This window comes from Scleropages formosus, chromosome 1, assembly GCF_900964775.1.
Source record: "Scleropages formosus chromosome 1, fSclFor1.1, whole genome shotgun sequence".
In the NCBI taxonomy this organism is placed as follows: domain Eukaryota; kingdom Metazoa; phylum Chordata; class Actinopteri; order Osteoglossiformes; family Osteoglossidae; genus Scleropages; species Scleropages formosus.
In genome coordinates, this window is record NC_041806.1 from 36682484 (window position 1) to 36696646 (window position 14163).

The 14163-nt window shown below is 40.4% G+C and overlaps 1 protein-coding gene across 3 annotated transcripts; it reads left to right on the forward strand.

The window, feature by feature from the left end:
* The first annotated feature begins 1592 nt into the window (after positions 1-1592).
* sytl3 (synaptotagmin-like 3) lies at positions 1593-14135 on the forward strand. 3 transcript variants are annotated; one of them, XM_018743751.2, is made up of 13 exons: positions 1593-1978; positions 5500-5890; positions 6308-6523; positions 7210-7277; positions 8657-8708; positions 9198-9264; positions 9470-9542; positions 9863-9984; positions 10344-10475; positions 10675-10844; positions 11028-11130; positions 11216-11386; positions 13860-14135. In XM_018743751.2, exons 2-13 carry the CDS (start codon positions 5793-5795, stop codon positions 13920-13922), a joined length of 1335 nt encoding a protein of 444 aa, XP_018599267.1. In that variant the 5' UTR covers positions 1593-1978; positions 5500-5792; the 3' UTR covers positions 13923-14135. The 3 variants fall into 3 exon arrangements, with proteins under 3 accessions (XP_018599267.1, XP_018599268.1, XP_018599269.1); XM_018743752.2 differs by having other exon boundaries at positions 1593-1902; XM_018743753.2 differs by lacking the exon at positions 1593-1978 and adding an exon at positions 4456-4517.
* Positions 14136-14163: the final 28 nt, after the last annotated feature.

Sequence of the window (14163 nt, forward strand, 5' to 3'; positions counted from 1 at the left end):
GCTCTTAATTAATTAACGTCCTACAAAGCTTAGTAACCATCCATCGTCAACAACTACTTGTCCCAAGCGGTGGTGCAGTAGGTTTCACTGGGTCCCGCTTTGGTGGGTCTGGGGGTCGAGTCCTGCTTGGGGTGCCTTGTAACAGAGTGGCGCCCCGTCCTGGGCGTAACCTCCCTCCCCCGGAGTCTTGCACCCTGTGTTGTTGGGTTAGGCTCTAGTTCACCGCAACCCCGCTTGGCACAAGTGGTGTATCTGTACTTTCTTTCTTTAATCACATACGAAACCCTTACTGTAATACTGAAACTTTTTCCAAAAGGAATGCTTGGAAATCTAAAATATGCTCTTTCCCATTGACACCAATGCAGAAGACATTGAATAACTTTCTAAAACAAATATTTCTGTGAAACATCTAAGTGCCTAAAACTTTTGCAAAGTACTGTAAATATATGTAAAGAACTGTAGTATTGTTATGAGTAATGTTAACAACAGAATGAGTAAGAATTTAGTAACTGGTCAGTATGCCAGCTATTACAAAATACATTATTAGTCATTATATGTAACTTACTAATAATCTTAACCAAGCTTTTGATTTAAGGTTTTAGGTTTGAAATTCCTCAGGTTCCACTGTGTCTTTTTCATTTGAAACCATTCGACAGGCAAAGAGGAGTATTGGTTAATTGCAAAGATTTGTTCACATGTAGGGGTGACAGTTTCGGGATCCAAATAGAAAATATGGGGAACTATGTGTTGATCTCCTTGAACTGTAGTAAATGTACAGGTGTATACTGCTGTTTTTTGGTAAGGTGAGAGGGAGCTGAAATTGCTAAAATTGGTGAAATTGTCATCCTGGTACCGCGAGGGGGCAGTCAAAAAAACCTTTATCGCCAGCACTTCCGCCCTGAAATTTACTTACTTAGCGTACAGTGAAAAACATCAAAGGCTGTACTGATTCATACCGTAATTTAGTCAGATTGACATAGTATTTATTTCTAAACTTTGACAACACATACAAACAAAAGGTTCTGACCACAACTTATGAATGGCAGACTTTCAAGGAAAAGAATAGGTGCAAAAACCTCTGCCACACAATCGTTCAACACATTAATCAATCCAATCCACCCAGTTTCAATAACCGCTTTTCTTGAGCAGGGTCACAGTGAACAGGAGCCTTTCATTGGATCCAAGGCTGAGGAGGGTACACCCTACAGGGATGCCAGTCTATTGCAGGGTATCCTCAACACATTAATGTTGCAGGAAAATGAGAAATGAATTTAATTCTCAGAACCAGTCTCATGTTGTGGCAGTTGGAGAACATGCTTTGGAGGGACAGCTGGTAGTATAGTGGTTAGTGATACTCCCTCTGGCTCTAAAAGTCACAGGTTCCATTCCTACCTCTGGCTGTAGTACTCTTGAGTATGGTACTTACCCTAAAATTGCTCCAGTGAAATTAGCCAGTTGTATAAATGGGTGACTAACTGTAACCTTAACTCTGTTAGTTGTTTTGAAGAAAAGCATCCTCTAAATATTAGTGTTGCACAGACAGATGGCAGAAAAAGTGTTCATTTGGCTGAACACAAGTAGCAACTGCAAGAGGGCCGATTTAATTTGGTTGAAACCAAGGGTTCAGGTTTTGGGGGAACTCTTTTCTAAAAACAATCATCTATCAAATAAAAAAATGCAGTTTTTTTCTTCTTTTTTTTTTTTTTTTGGAGAATGCCAGGTATCTCAGCAATCTCAGTTTAATACATAAAGGAGTGGTGCACATTCACACCTCCGTTTTGCACAACAGTCACCAAACCAGACAGGAAGGAAAGAAAGTGACGTTCATTTCCCCTCAAAGGCTTTCTATGTAAAACCTTGCTCCTGATTCGAGAGTCACTCTTTAGAGTCTTCGGTGTCAAGGTAAGTCTCTTTTAAGTGGTAAACATTTGCTGTGTCTACTCAGCAGTGTGTTCTTTTGGAACCAAGCAACTGTTTGGTAAGTGTAGTTTTAACTGAGTAGAGGAGACGGTATCACATTTTCATTCCTGTAGCGTCACAGTTTCCATTAAAGGGACATACTGTGTACCTGGGACGCCTCATTGCACTTTCATCATGTTTGCAGTCATCCATTTGGCTGTCAGCTGTTAAATGCTCCACTTGTTACTGGTGCACTAACTAGTCATTGTTTTCGCTGGCTTGGAGAAAGCATTAAACATGAACGCAGGTTCCCACATCTGTAAAAAATCACCATTTCTATGTTTTCGGTCCTTTGCTATATTTACTTTTTGTGTAGCAGCCATTTGTATATGTGTGTGGCGTTTGTATGTTCTCCCCACGTTCATGTGGGTTGTCTTCAGGTGCTCTTGTTTCCGCCCACAGTCCAAAGCCATACATTTCAAGAGAACCTTTTACTCTAAATTGCCCTAGAGTGTGTGTGTGTGTGTGTGTGTGTGTGTGTGTGTTACACCTCTGTTTCTATAAATGGGAGAATGCTTGTAGGGAGTAACTGGAAACTAGCAGTGTAACTTGAATAGAGGTGTCAGCTAAATACTACATGGTAACTCTTGTACGTTGCTTTAGAGAAAAGTGTCAAGTGTCTGCTAAATGAATAAATGTAAATCTAACATGTAAATGTTTTACGTTTGTTTTCCCGGTCAATAGTGAATCATTGCCTTTCCAGCTCCAGAGTCTGTCTGCTGCATATTATTTCCATTTACATTTGAAAAAGTAGGTGTCGCTATATATAGGGGCTTCTCGGTGCAAAGTACTTCATTTCCCAGAAGTAAGCTATGAGGGGATTTTTCAAAGAAACCCCTAAATCTGGCAGTGTTTAACACAGTGCAATTTGTCAGTTGAGTCAAATTCAAGTTGTGTAGTAGGCAGTACTTTTAATTATGCAACAGCATTTTCTTGGATATCTCCAAATCCATCAAATGTCTTCTCACGGTTCCATTCTATTACAGTAGCATTTTACCACCATGTATTCATCTTACTCTACTAATAGGCTTTGCACTAGTCACACGAGTGGAAATTATTTATGTGCCTCTGTTGTGTTTCTCTATCTCACATCAGAGCTGTGGCTGGGTTTACATATGACGTGTTCCACTTTTAGAATATATGTGAAAAACTAAGTAAGCCCCTTCAGGAAACGCCTGCGTGGTAGGAAATAAAGTAGAAACACATCAGAGTGCCGATAATGCCTTCACTTTGGTCAACCACAGAGACGACGTTTTGCAGGCCTTCCTCATATTTATCACATGTGTGAATGACGTGTTCCTAACGGCATCTCAAAGCACAAGGAGCAGAAACACTGCTGGGATCCCCCATAACACACAAAACAAAGCAAAGTCACAGGTGCTTCACATAATTTCCATGACAAATCATAAAATGCACACGTAAAAAAGCGTGGTTAATACGACAGTGCAGTGTGGCTGGAGCAGCTGGTGCAACATTTCAGAGCAGGATGTAATGACGGTGTTAATCCAATGATTAATTATGACCCCCCCAGTCTCGATATATGGTTTCCTCCTCATAGATTCCTGCACTAGGCAGTACTACAAGGCCACAGTCTTAACCAGCGCAAACTAGAATAATTGCATGTTGTTTTTCCGTGGATAATTTAGATTCAGGATCCAAGCACCGCCGGTTGTTAATGTAAACACACGTTCGTCCAACTTTATGTTTTCCGGATGCCGCTGTACGGTCCCCGCGGTGAATGGAGTGCGTCCGTAGCTGTACCGCTGAGTCTGGTATGTTCTCCAATAGCCAGGTTAGTAATTTAATAGAGCTTTTTATGACAATCTGTGCTATTTGTCTTTCTTCATCAGAATCAGAATCAGCATCAGCTTTATTGGCCAAGTATACCTGAGCATACAAGGAATTTGTTTCCGGTTTAGAGCAAACCTACAGTGCACAGTCACACGTACAGACTACATAAGCACATACTGAACTAGACATAGACTAATACAAACATGATTACCTATAATGCAGCAGACAAGAACATAGTATAATGCAGACAACATAAAACCATGCAGACATAATACAACTAAATAAGCAAGCATGGAAAAAAGTATGCGTTGACCTGTATCATAAAGTGACATTATAGTGCAATGATTGTCAGTTATTTGGAGAAAATATTGCACGTCGGTATGATGTTACTCAAAAGATATAAAGAAACATATTGCACATGGATATGATATTGCACAAAAGGAAACATATTGCACATGATATTGCACAAAAGATGTAAGAACACACTGCACATGGGTGTAATGCTGGACTAGTAGGGTACAGTAGTAGTAAAAAGTCCAGTGACAAGTAAATATGCCATATGTGATGTCTACAGTCTGTTGTGAGTATCTGCCTACTGTGTGCCAAGAAAAAAGAAAGAAAATGCTGTATTTTAAAAATTGTCCCATCCAGGGTGTGCTCTCCCACCCCAGCCTTGTGTCCCTTTATTGCAGGATAGTCTATGGACCCCCTGACCCAGATCAGGAAAAGTGGTTAATGAAAATGGATGGATGTACAATTCAGAAATGGTAAAGTTGAATTTATGAATCATTAATGAGGCAGTGATTCCAAATTAGTAGGGGGTGCGGTGGCGCAGTGGGTTGGACCACAGTCCTGCTCTCCGGTGGGTCTGGGGTTCGAGTCCCGCTTGGGGTGCCTTGCGACGGACTGGCGTCCTGTCCTGGGTGTGTCCCCTCCCCCTCCGGCCTTACGCCCTGTGTTACCGGGTTGGCTCCGGTTCCCCGTGACCCCGTATGGGACAAGTGGTTCTGAAAATGTGTGTGTGTGATTCCAAATTCATTTCGATATTTTGTATTTCAAATGGCAACGAACATTACAAATGTTGAAAATACTTCTATTTCACTGCATAACAGAAAATTATTTACCAAAAAAATTAAATTGTGACTCTTGTAGCAAAAAAAACTTGAGCCTTTTTGGTTTATATTGGATATACTGTCACCAGATAGGGGACAAGAGGTCAAAGTAAGAATTAACAGGATTTTCCCTTAAGGACATTAACAACTGCACTTGCTGTGATCGTAACTGTGCACTTGCTCCTGAATTGAGAAAAACCGACATAAAGGGAAATGCTGCAATCAGCCAAGACAGGGAAAAATTCTGGCAACTTCTTTCCACTCACAGCTTTCATGTGTCTGATTTACATGACAACAAAAATCTCAGCAAATTCTTAAGGAAGAAAGGAGTTATCAATAATGTAGACTTGGCATTTGCAGAGTCCTGAGGCCGTATGGAATGGCTGTGGATCAGATGGCGTGCAGCTCGCGGGCTGTGACTAAACAAAAGTGATTTATAATTCTAAGAGCAGCAGTGACATCGTCCCTCCTTAAGACACAGAGCGTCACTGCACAGTGCGGTGCAGTCCAAGGCAGAGGCGGCTGCTGTTTCATGGAAAGTCATCCTGAAGGAAATCTTCACGTCTAGACTCCCGACTCTTGACGTGTGGGAATACACACCGTTTAGCTGCCTGACCTGCTGCTCTGTCCTCACCAGATACATCCAGGCTGAAGCAAAGAATCCCTCTACTTCCAGCAGACTGCCTCCAACCTTGTGCTCAGGGAAGCGATGTGGACTCTGTGAGGAGCCGTATCGACGAGGGCCGTTGTCATTCACAGCGAACATCACGACTCCTCTGTGACGTCACGAATTTCATGACCAGAAGTTTCCTGCATGAAGGTGGTGAAGATGACCTTGATCCTGTGTAAAGCCTGTGGTCCTGTGAGGGTTTCCGGCAGGTAAAAAGAGCTCAGCAAGGACAACCGCAGCACAACCACTGTACTGAGCACATGGATCTGAGTCTTCTCAAAGCTCTGGAGAGAGAGAAGGTTCTAGAGGTTCTTCAGAGGGATAAAGTTCTGCGCTCTGTGGAAGAGGAACGAATAAGGTAGAAGCAAACATGATTTTTTTTTACTGTTAATCAAAATATATTTTTAACTTTTATCTATAACTCAGTCATTTTACTTTATGAAATTTTTGTCTGACATTGTGATCCTTTAAAGGATCTTGCCTGCTTTCACTTATTCATTCATTCATTATTTTCACATATCCAATTTTACATGAAAGCCTCCACTGTACTCTAGATATTAATCATATCTATTATTTTTATATGTTCATTTCGGTACAGTTATGGTGTGATTGTATGACATTGCAGTAAACCAGCAGCACACATTGAAGATTCTGTCCTAGTGAGCAGCACAGTGTCTTGCATAGACCGTTTATCTGAAACCAAGCATGAATCACATGAATTATTCACCTTACGTTTGTAAAGCTCTCTTGTGTTTATCTTCTTGTTTTGTGACAGGAAGTTGAAGTTGGAGCTACAGGAGATCCGCCGGAAAGGGGCAAAGAGCTTCTCCAGGCAATACAGCGAGAGAACGTGTGCCCGGTGCCAAAGGCCCCTCGGAAAGTTCTGGAACTGCGGCGCCATCTGCCATGGCTGCAGCCACCGCATTTGCAGCAAGTGTCGCGTCAGCACCACTGCTCAGGAGTGGAAGTGCACCGTGTGCCACGCCTACAGGTGAGCACCACTTCCTGTCAGAAAGGAGATAAGCAAAGAAAAAAAATCGATGAGTCATAAAAGTAAATCAGTCCCAGCCCCTCAACAACTTGATATATCCTGTCATGGCAACAATAAGCATCAACTGCATTAACCTTCAAGAAATAAAAAAAACACCTTTCAAAGAAAACGAGAGAAAAAAAACTTGAATTTCCAAAGTCATTCCTCTCTATCTGGCATGTTGACAAGTTATAGGGAAGAGCGAAAAGTCAAAGTGTAAGTTTCACTGTATGAATACATGAAAAAACTACTTTTGTGGTTTCATTTTACAGTTAAGGAATCTGTTTTAAATGATATTGTGTGTTCAAGACAGGCTTAGGAATACATGTGATATTCTGCGTGACCTCATGATAGTCAAGATAATGTTCTGCTGTACATAGAATATTCATCAAGTGTCTTTATATAATACCAGAAATACCTGTTTAAGTGTTGAAATAATTTTGTTTGTACTGTGAAATGAAGGCTGATACCATAGCTTGACTGGGTTTCAGAAAACTACTAATTTACCTTACATTCTCAGTGGGCTTCATTGATAGCCTGTATTCTGTACACATTTCACTTAATCTTAAATAGTATTAAACTGAGGAAGGTAAATTTCAGAATTACCATTAAATTTAGACAACAATCCTAGCGTTTCTTTTCCACAGGGAGGTTAAGATCAAATCTGGAGAATGGTTCATGGAGGAGAGGGCAAAGAAATTCCCAGGAGAACCCGGTACGTCTTCCTAAAAAAGGTTTGGCCACTGACTGGCATTTTACTTAGACTGCACATTCACCACATGCCCCACAAATTCTTATTTATTACAAATGTAAATGTGTCACAAAGTTATAGTTTGTCTCAAAAATCATAACAAAATGTATCAATGTATAATACACACACACTGGCTGAAGCTGCTTGTCCCAAGTGGGGTTGCGGCAAACTGGAGCCTAACCTGGCAACAGAGGGTGTAAGGGACACACCCAGGATGGGATACCAGTCCATCACAAGGTACCTCAAGCATGACTCGAACCCCAGACTCACTAGAGAGCAAAACCCTGCCAAGCCCACCGTGCCACCATGCCTCCCTGGTGTGCACTAATTATTTTATTTTTCCTTCTATTTTGTGTGCTTATTTTGCCATTAAACTTTAAAAAAAAACTATTTCTTGAAGTCAGAGGTCCCTTCCATGTAATTCATCCCAGTTTTTGTTTGCTTTTTTAGTCCATCTCTTCAAAATTATTTAAAGCAACTCTTTATATCCAGAATTGCTCCTGTGCAAATTCGTGTGGCATTGAGATCATCTGGTGGCGCCCGCAGGTCAAGCAGTACAGAGCCACCCTGCCTGGCATTATCTCATGACTTTAACTCACCTGGAAGGGGAAAGTTCCACAACTGCACCCCCCACCTTGCCTGAGAGCTGTTTTTAATGACTAACTGTAAAAAGAGATCTATAGGTATTTGATTTGGCCATATAATTTGAATGGTTTCAGAAATCAGCCTCAAAATTTCTGCAGATGTTGCCGGAAGCCTGAGGGCTTAAATCAGGAGATGTTCCTCTTTTGAATATGACTAGAATATGACACGCTGAGAAAGGATGCTAGTATCAGACTAAAAGTTCAAAGGAAGAACATGGAAAAACCATTTCCTCTCACCGCCCAGTGTACAAACTCACTTTGTTCTTGAGAACCTCCCTGTAAGGTAAGGTTCTGGATGAAACCTCTGGCAAAAAAATCTCTTCCAGAACTGCAGCACAACAGATTCAGTTAAAACAGCATTCATTTTTGATGCTGACACTATTAAAAGTGCATCAGTGGTAGTGACAAGAAATTTCTAAGATAAATACTGTAATCTACAACAGAAGAACATCACTTTTCACAATGTTTTGAAATGCATCACTATAGACATAGATATGTATCATTGATTGAGGTTTTGGAAACTGCATTGCCTAAATAATGTAGTAGTCTTGTTTGCTGAGCCGTTTCTCCACGTTCGCATTTTTAATAGAATGAGGAACTGTAAACAGAAGACAGTTACACACAAATTGATTTTAAGGTTTATTTGTGCTGTAGATGGAAGGCATATTTACCACATTATTATATTTCCTTCTTTTCAAGAGAGAAATGAGACTGTTGGGGAAAAACTACTGAAATCCTACCAAAGCTTAAGGTAAGTACACTGTTAGCAGGTATTTGCTTTTATTCCTAACCCTGCTTAGTGGTTAGTATAGTATTAGTATGATTATCCAACAGTGTAGTGAAATTATTTTCATTTACTTCTTTACATGTGCAACATCAAATGCTCAACACATCTGGTATGAATGAGCTGTTTTGCTGTTTTTCATTGGGAGCATCTTAGAATATTGTGTTAGAAGATTTTTGAATTACAATATTTGACAGGACTACAGAAAACGGAAAATTAATAGGGGCATTGGAGAGGAAACCAGGATTGAATAATAATAGTACATTTAATAATTTAATAGTTTTAAATAAGCAAGAATTGTTGTAAATGCACCGTTGGATGGATTCTTTATTTCTGTAAGCTTCATTTGTCTTTCCGGAGTTAGTGTTGAACAGCTATAGAACTTGTTCAATGTCCAGCAACATGACCGTGATGGAGAAGAATATCACAACGAATGCCTTTTGTCTGTGTTCTTAGTACGATCTGCATTGTACCTCCAACTCCTCCTCCATTCGTCGAAGTCTCATCTGTCAGCAAAGCAGGGGTAAGACAGGGTTAATGCAGTAACCGTGGTTTGTATCCACTACAACTGCACTGCTAACGTACAAATGCACACTGCTATTTAATTTATTTTAGCTTAAATGGAAAGGAACATTGTGTGATACTGGAAAATGCAAAAAGCAGAAAAATAACTTGAGTCTTCTGAGGTGTTTAGAAGTCATGCAACAATGTCTCCTTTCCATTTCTAGGCACTTGAATGTCCCAGACCTTTCACAAAATCTGTTGAAAACCTATTTGTGTCTCTCACTACGCACATAAAGAGTAAGTACCTTTCCTCTTAAACTATCTCATTCAAAAAAATAATATGTCCAGAGGAGGCTGATGTGTAGAACACCTGTCACATTAAGAATGACTGAATCGGCAATTAAATATTTTTGTAAGATGCATTTTGACAAGCTACACTGAAGGCTGTTACAGTTTTTCCAACTCATGCTAAGTATAGCTGACATATGTTTGACATCTAACTTGTATATTAATGCTATGAAAAAGTCATATCCCTGTCTTAATGATCCAATGGTAAACAATAATCAGCCTGTGTTGTCATATAATGGTATTGAGTGGTTTTCTCTGTCTCATTGCAGAAATATCAAAGTCGCAAAATGATATGTCTGTGGACCCAGCACTTCTGACAGCAGACTACTGCAAGATGTCAGTCAAGGACCGCCGGAGCATGTCTGACACCGCCATCAACTGGACCTCCAAAGTATGACATTTAGTAGTGAACAGACCGTTATGGTGCTGGATCAAATTCTTTGGTCCTTCTCTTCTGTTCTTTCACTTTCGCTTCTATGATATGCTAATGATATGCAGCGCCTACCTAGGCTAATGGTACAGTGGCTAGAATGATGCAGTGAGGACCTACCTCCCAAACTAGAGACTAGGGAGTTGCTTTGGTTGCAACAGTTTCCTTTGTGCACTGAGAGAAAAATATTTTGATGAGTTCCAGCTGAGTCGCAGAGGTTACGATAAAAAGAAAATCAGACCATCAGACCAAATGCTCGGCGCAGGTAGAGCAATGGAATGTAAGGGACCTTTAGGAGATGTTCTGCTCTCCTGGTGCAGCTGGTCAAAGCTCCTAGCCTTCCGAACCTTTTCAAGAAGAAGAAGGATGATGATGAGGTGGAGGGACACAATGGAGTGACAGCCAGCGATGAAGACACCTCCTCAGGCACAGGGCACTCTGGAGAAAAGAGGGTGAGAAATAAAATAAGTACATTAAGAAATACTAATGAGAACAACTGCTGTGCTGTATGTGAAGAGGGCATAAGCTATATGCTGCCAAAAAATCTGCAGCCAAATGTTCTTTTACTATGAAAGCATTTTGATTATGTTCTCAATGACCGTGGAGAGGAAATTCTTGATGCTCTGCTGAAGTTTTCTTTATTACTTGCAGAACAGCCTAAGCAGTCTTTGCACAGAGTACGGCATCTTCACCAGCACTGCTGTGTCAGGGGAGATTGAGTTTGCACTGATCTACAGCTTCAGAACTTCCTCTCTGGAGATCACAGTCAGACAATGTAGAAATCTGGCATACGGAGACCCGAAAAGAAATAAATGTCACCCGTAAGCAATACATGTAATCTTACTTTACTTAAGGTGCTCTGCTTATAGAGGATGTGTGCACTGTACTAGAATGGTATAAATGTCCTTTTAGAGCTGTTTCATTGGCTGTAAAATAAGAATTTGTAGTGTTGAGATTATTTTGTGAGCATCTGGAAACATCCTGAACCTTTCCATCACTGGCAGATACGTCAAGGTTTATCTGCTGCCGGAAAAGTCTCCAAGTCGCAAACTGAAGACGAGCATCAAGAAGAACACAGTGAATCCGGTTTTCAATGAGACCCTTTTGGTAAATAGCAACAGTGCTTCTTCTGAGGTTCATCGCTTGAAGGGTAGTTCCCTCAAACATGTTTTTCCCGTTGGACTGTGCGCAGTACCAGATAGATCGCCCCCAGCTGTGCAGCAGAACGCTCCAAGTTTCAGTCTGGCACCGTGGAACGCTGCAGAGAAAGGTGTTCCTGGGAGAGGTCCTCGTCCCCTTGAAAGACTGGGAGTTTGAGGACAGCACCACCCAGTGTGCAGCCTGGTACCAGCTGTGCCCCAAGGTAATGCTGGTGGAACACTCCACCGTGAAGTCTGACCTCTATAAGCTGTGCACCAGCAAGTGCTGAACTATATAGTTACACTGTTTTTACACATAGTTCTTTCCAGCTTGGAGAGCACTGCTGGCACATTTCATTGAATACATTCTGCTATTTAACACATCCTCCTAAAATTAAAAGACACAAGTTTGAATCTGTGCTCCTGCTGTACTTTACTTCATCAAAGTACTTTGCCCAAACTTCTCCAGTGAAGTTACCCTCCATTCTAAATGGGTAAATCATTGTGTGTATCTTAGAATACACACTTAAAATTGTAAGTCACTTTGGACAAAGTGTTCAGCTAAATAATTGTAAATAATAATTCCTAGCAGATAGTTTGATTTGTTTTGTATTTATTTCATTAGTCTAATTGGCAGTCTCAAATTTTACCTTTAATTCATTGAAAATATTAGTTAAAACTGTATATTGTAACTGTTAACGTTGCTAGTAACTCAGAACATTAAAAATCTTCATTTGAACCAAATTAACTTCAGTTCTTGAGTAGTGCTTTGACCTGCCACTTGGCATTTATTTTAATTTAAAGTTTAATGTAAATTAACACTGTGAACACATTTTCCTAATTTCATAGTAAAACTTGATGGTCGTTTCCACTTTAGTCCTTTTTCACCTTCCAGCATACTACTCCCTCCCATTGAAGCCTGCAGCCTAGTTATGGCTCAATTCTCCAGCCATAAGGCTATACGTATTGGCTGCAGCTAAAAAACTAAAAAGTATACTGGCAATTCTAAAAATGTGTTGCCACGGGTCTTGTCATCTTCGTCTACTAAAAGATGTTGGTCTCAGTGCATATGTGCTATGCATCCAATCTAAGGTCTTTTCCTGCTATGGAGATTTCTGGCTATATCCATTGGTCAGGTAGCAGTCTCTGCGTGCTTTCAAACCAGAGTGACAACGTCACCACTAGCAGCAGAATGGGAGTGAAATAGCCAAGTGAGATAACATCTTGCTTGCCTTGATAAACAGGTTATACAAATTCTATAAAAGTCAATGCCTCCTACTGTCTAATTTTGATGTCCTAAAGTAACGATTATCTATCTAGATAACTATCTAGCCATTTGGCTGAAACCCGAACATACTTCAGGACAACTATTCGCATGGCCACAATGAGTTGACATTAAATCAATGGCGCATAATGTTAAGTAAACTATCAAATGAGCTAGATTGACTGAGCAAATCAGGGTTTTTACCTTTTTGGATTTTGAGTACCTTTTTCATTAGTTTTTTGATTGGTGTTTGGGTTTTATTATGGGACAGTTGATGTTGTAGGGTTAAGGATAATAAAAAGGTTGTCATTTTGAATGCTGTACCTGCCAGTTGTATATCTCTGGATGAAGGTGTTATCCAAATGGCAAATGAGTAGCTGTTTTGTTCAGGACAGTGTGCACTGTAGCGGTTACCGCCGTTGCCTTGCAAGCAAAGGACATGTGCTTTAAACCCTAATGTAGTACCCTTGATCAAGGTAAAAATTACCCCACTGTATGAAAAACCAAATAACTGAAAGAAACATAGCATACAAACCTTCTTGGCCTCAGACAAGAATGTAAGGTAATGCTTAATAATGCCTTGCAGACTGTGGTCTTCTGTTTGAATTTATTTAAATTCTTGGATGAGTCTTTTTTTTTTTTAAGTAAGAGTTCTTTTATTTCAGTTTTGCTTCTGACTACCCACCTCTAAGAAAAAGGGATGGGAATATAAACAGCTTTTGTCCATGGTGAAAGTGTTAAGCGTTCCTACACCTAGGCTGCCACACCCTGCACCTGTTGCCGAAACACCTGCCCAGATTAGTCACAGCTTGTCTCTTTGCAAAACGACAAGTCTTGGTTCAGTATGTAATATGCATGCAAGTAAACATGGTATGAAAATGCAAAATTAGCAACACTACATTTATGGGATTCCTTTCTTTGCAGCGTCATTTGTCAGTTTCTGGAACGGTCTGTACGAATAAAGTAGAACATCGTTCAAGATATTGAGATGGAGGTTAGCCAACATCAGAAAACACTTCTAAACCATGTATTGTTAATGCAGAGCAAAAGCGCAGTTGTGCAAATACTCCTGGATGCGTTAACGTGTATCTAACATAAGCAACAATGTCAACAGTAGCAATGGTAGGGTTAATGATCTCCAGCAAGTATTCAACAGGAAGTGTGCTCCATTTTCCACTTAAAATATGTTTTTGGTCAGATTAAATTTGATAAGATTATTACAGGGCAGACTACGAAGAACGGAATTGAGAGACAAGTGTTTCACAAAAATAATGAAGTCATTTTGCTGCTTTTACACATACCGCAGCTCTGTTGCATACCCTTTTACAACACCATGTCCTTATTCTGGCGACTATGGACAGCCTGCAGCTCTCTTTCTTTACAAGTAGAAAGAAGTCCACATTTTCAACACTATGTTTGTCTTCCTTCTTCAGGTCCAGCCTGGAAATGTATTATACAGACGCCAAGCCACAAACTCCCCCTGCCGATTCAAATGAACACCTCCACAAAGAAATCATGACGCAACGCTGAACGCAAAAGCAACATGGAATGGAACTCCCTCTTTTTCACCGGGCTACCAAAACAGAGTTAACGCTCATTTGCACATTCGCATGTGCTTTGCAGAAATGCACACCTGTAAATAGCATGTGACACACGAAATCCAAAGCAAGATTGTTTTTTTCCCTTTCATGCAAACGCTACCGGAATTGTTAATACTGTAGACGGCACTGTGTAACA

Bases quoted from the DNA above. Each gene is read 5' to 3' on its own strand.
- sytl3 (XM_018743751.2), top strand. From the start codon at position 5,793: ATGGATCTGAGTCTTCTCAAAGCTCTGGAGAGAGAGAAGGTTCTAGAG. The intron at 7,278-8,656 runs GTACGTCTTCCT...CTTCTTTTCAAG, and splicing joins GAAATTCCCAGGAGAACCCG to AGAGAAATGAGACTGTTGGG. The intron at 11,387-13,859 runs GTAATGCTGGTG...TTCCTTCTTCAG, and splicing joins GGTACCAGCTGTGCCCCAAG to GTCCAGCCTGGAAATGTATT.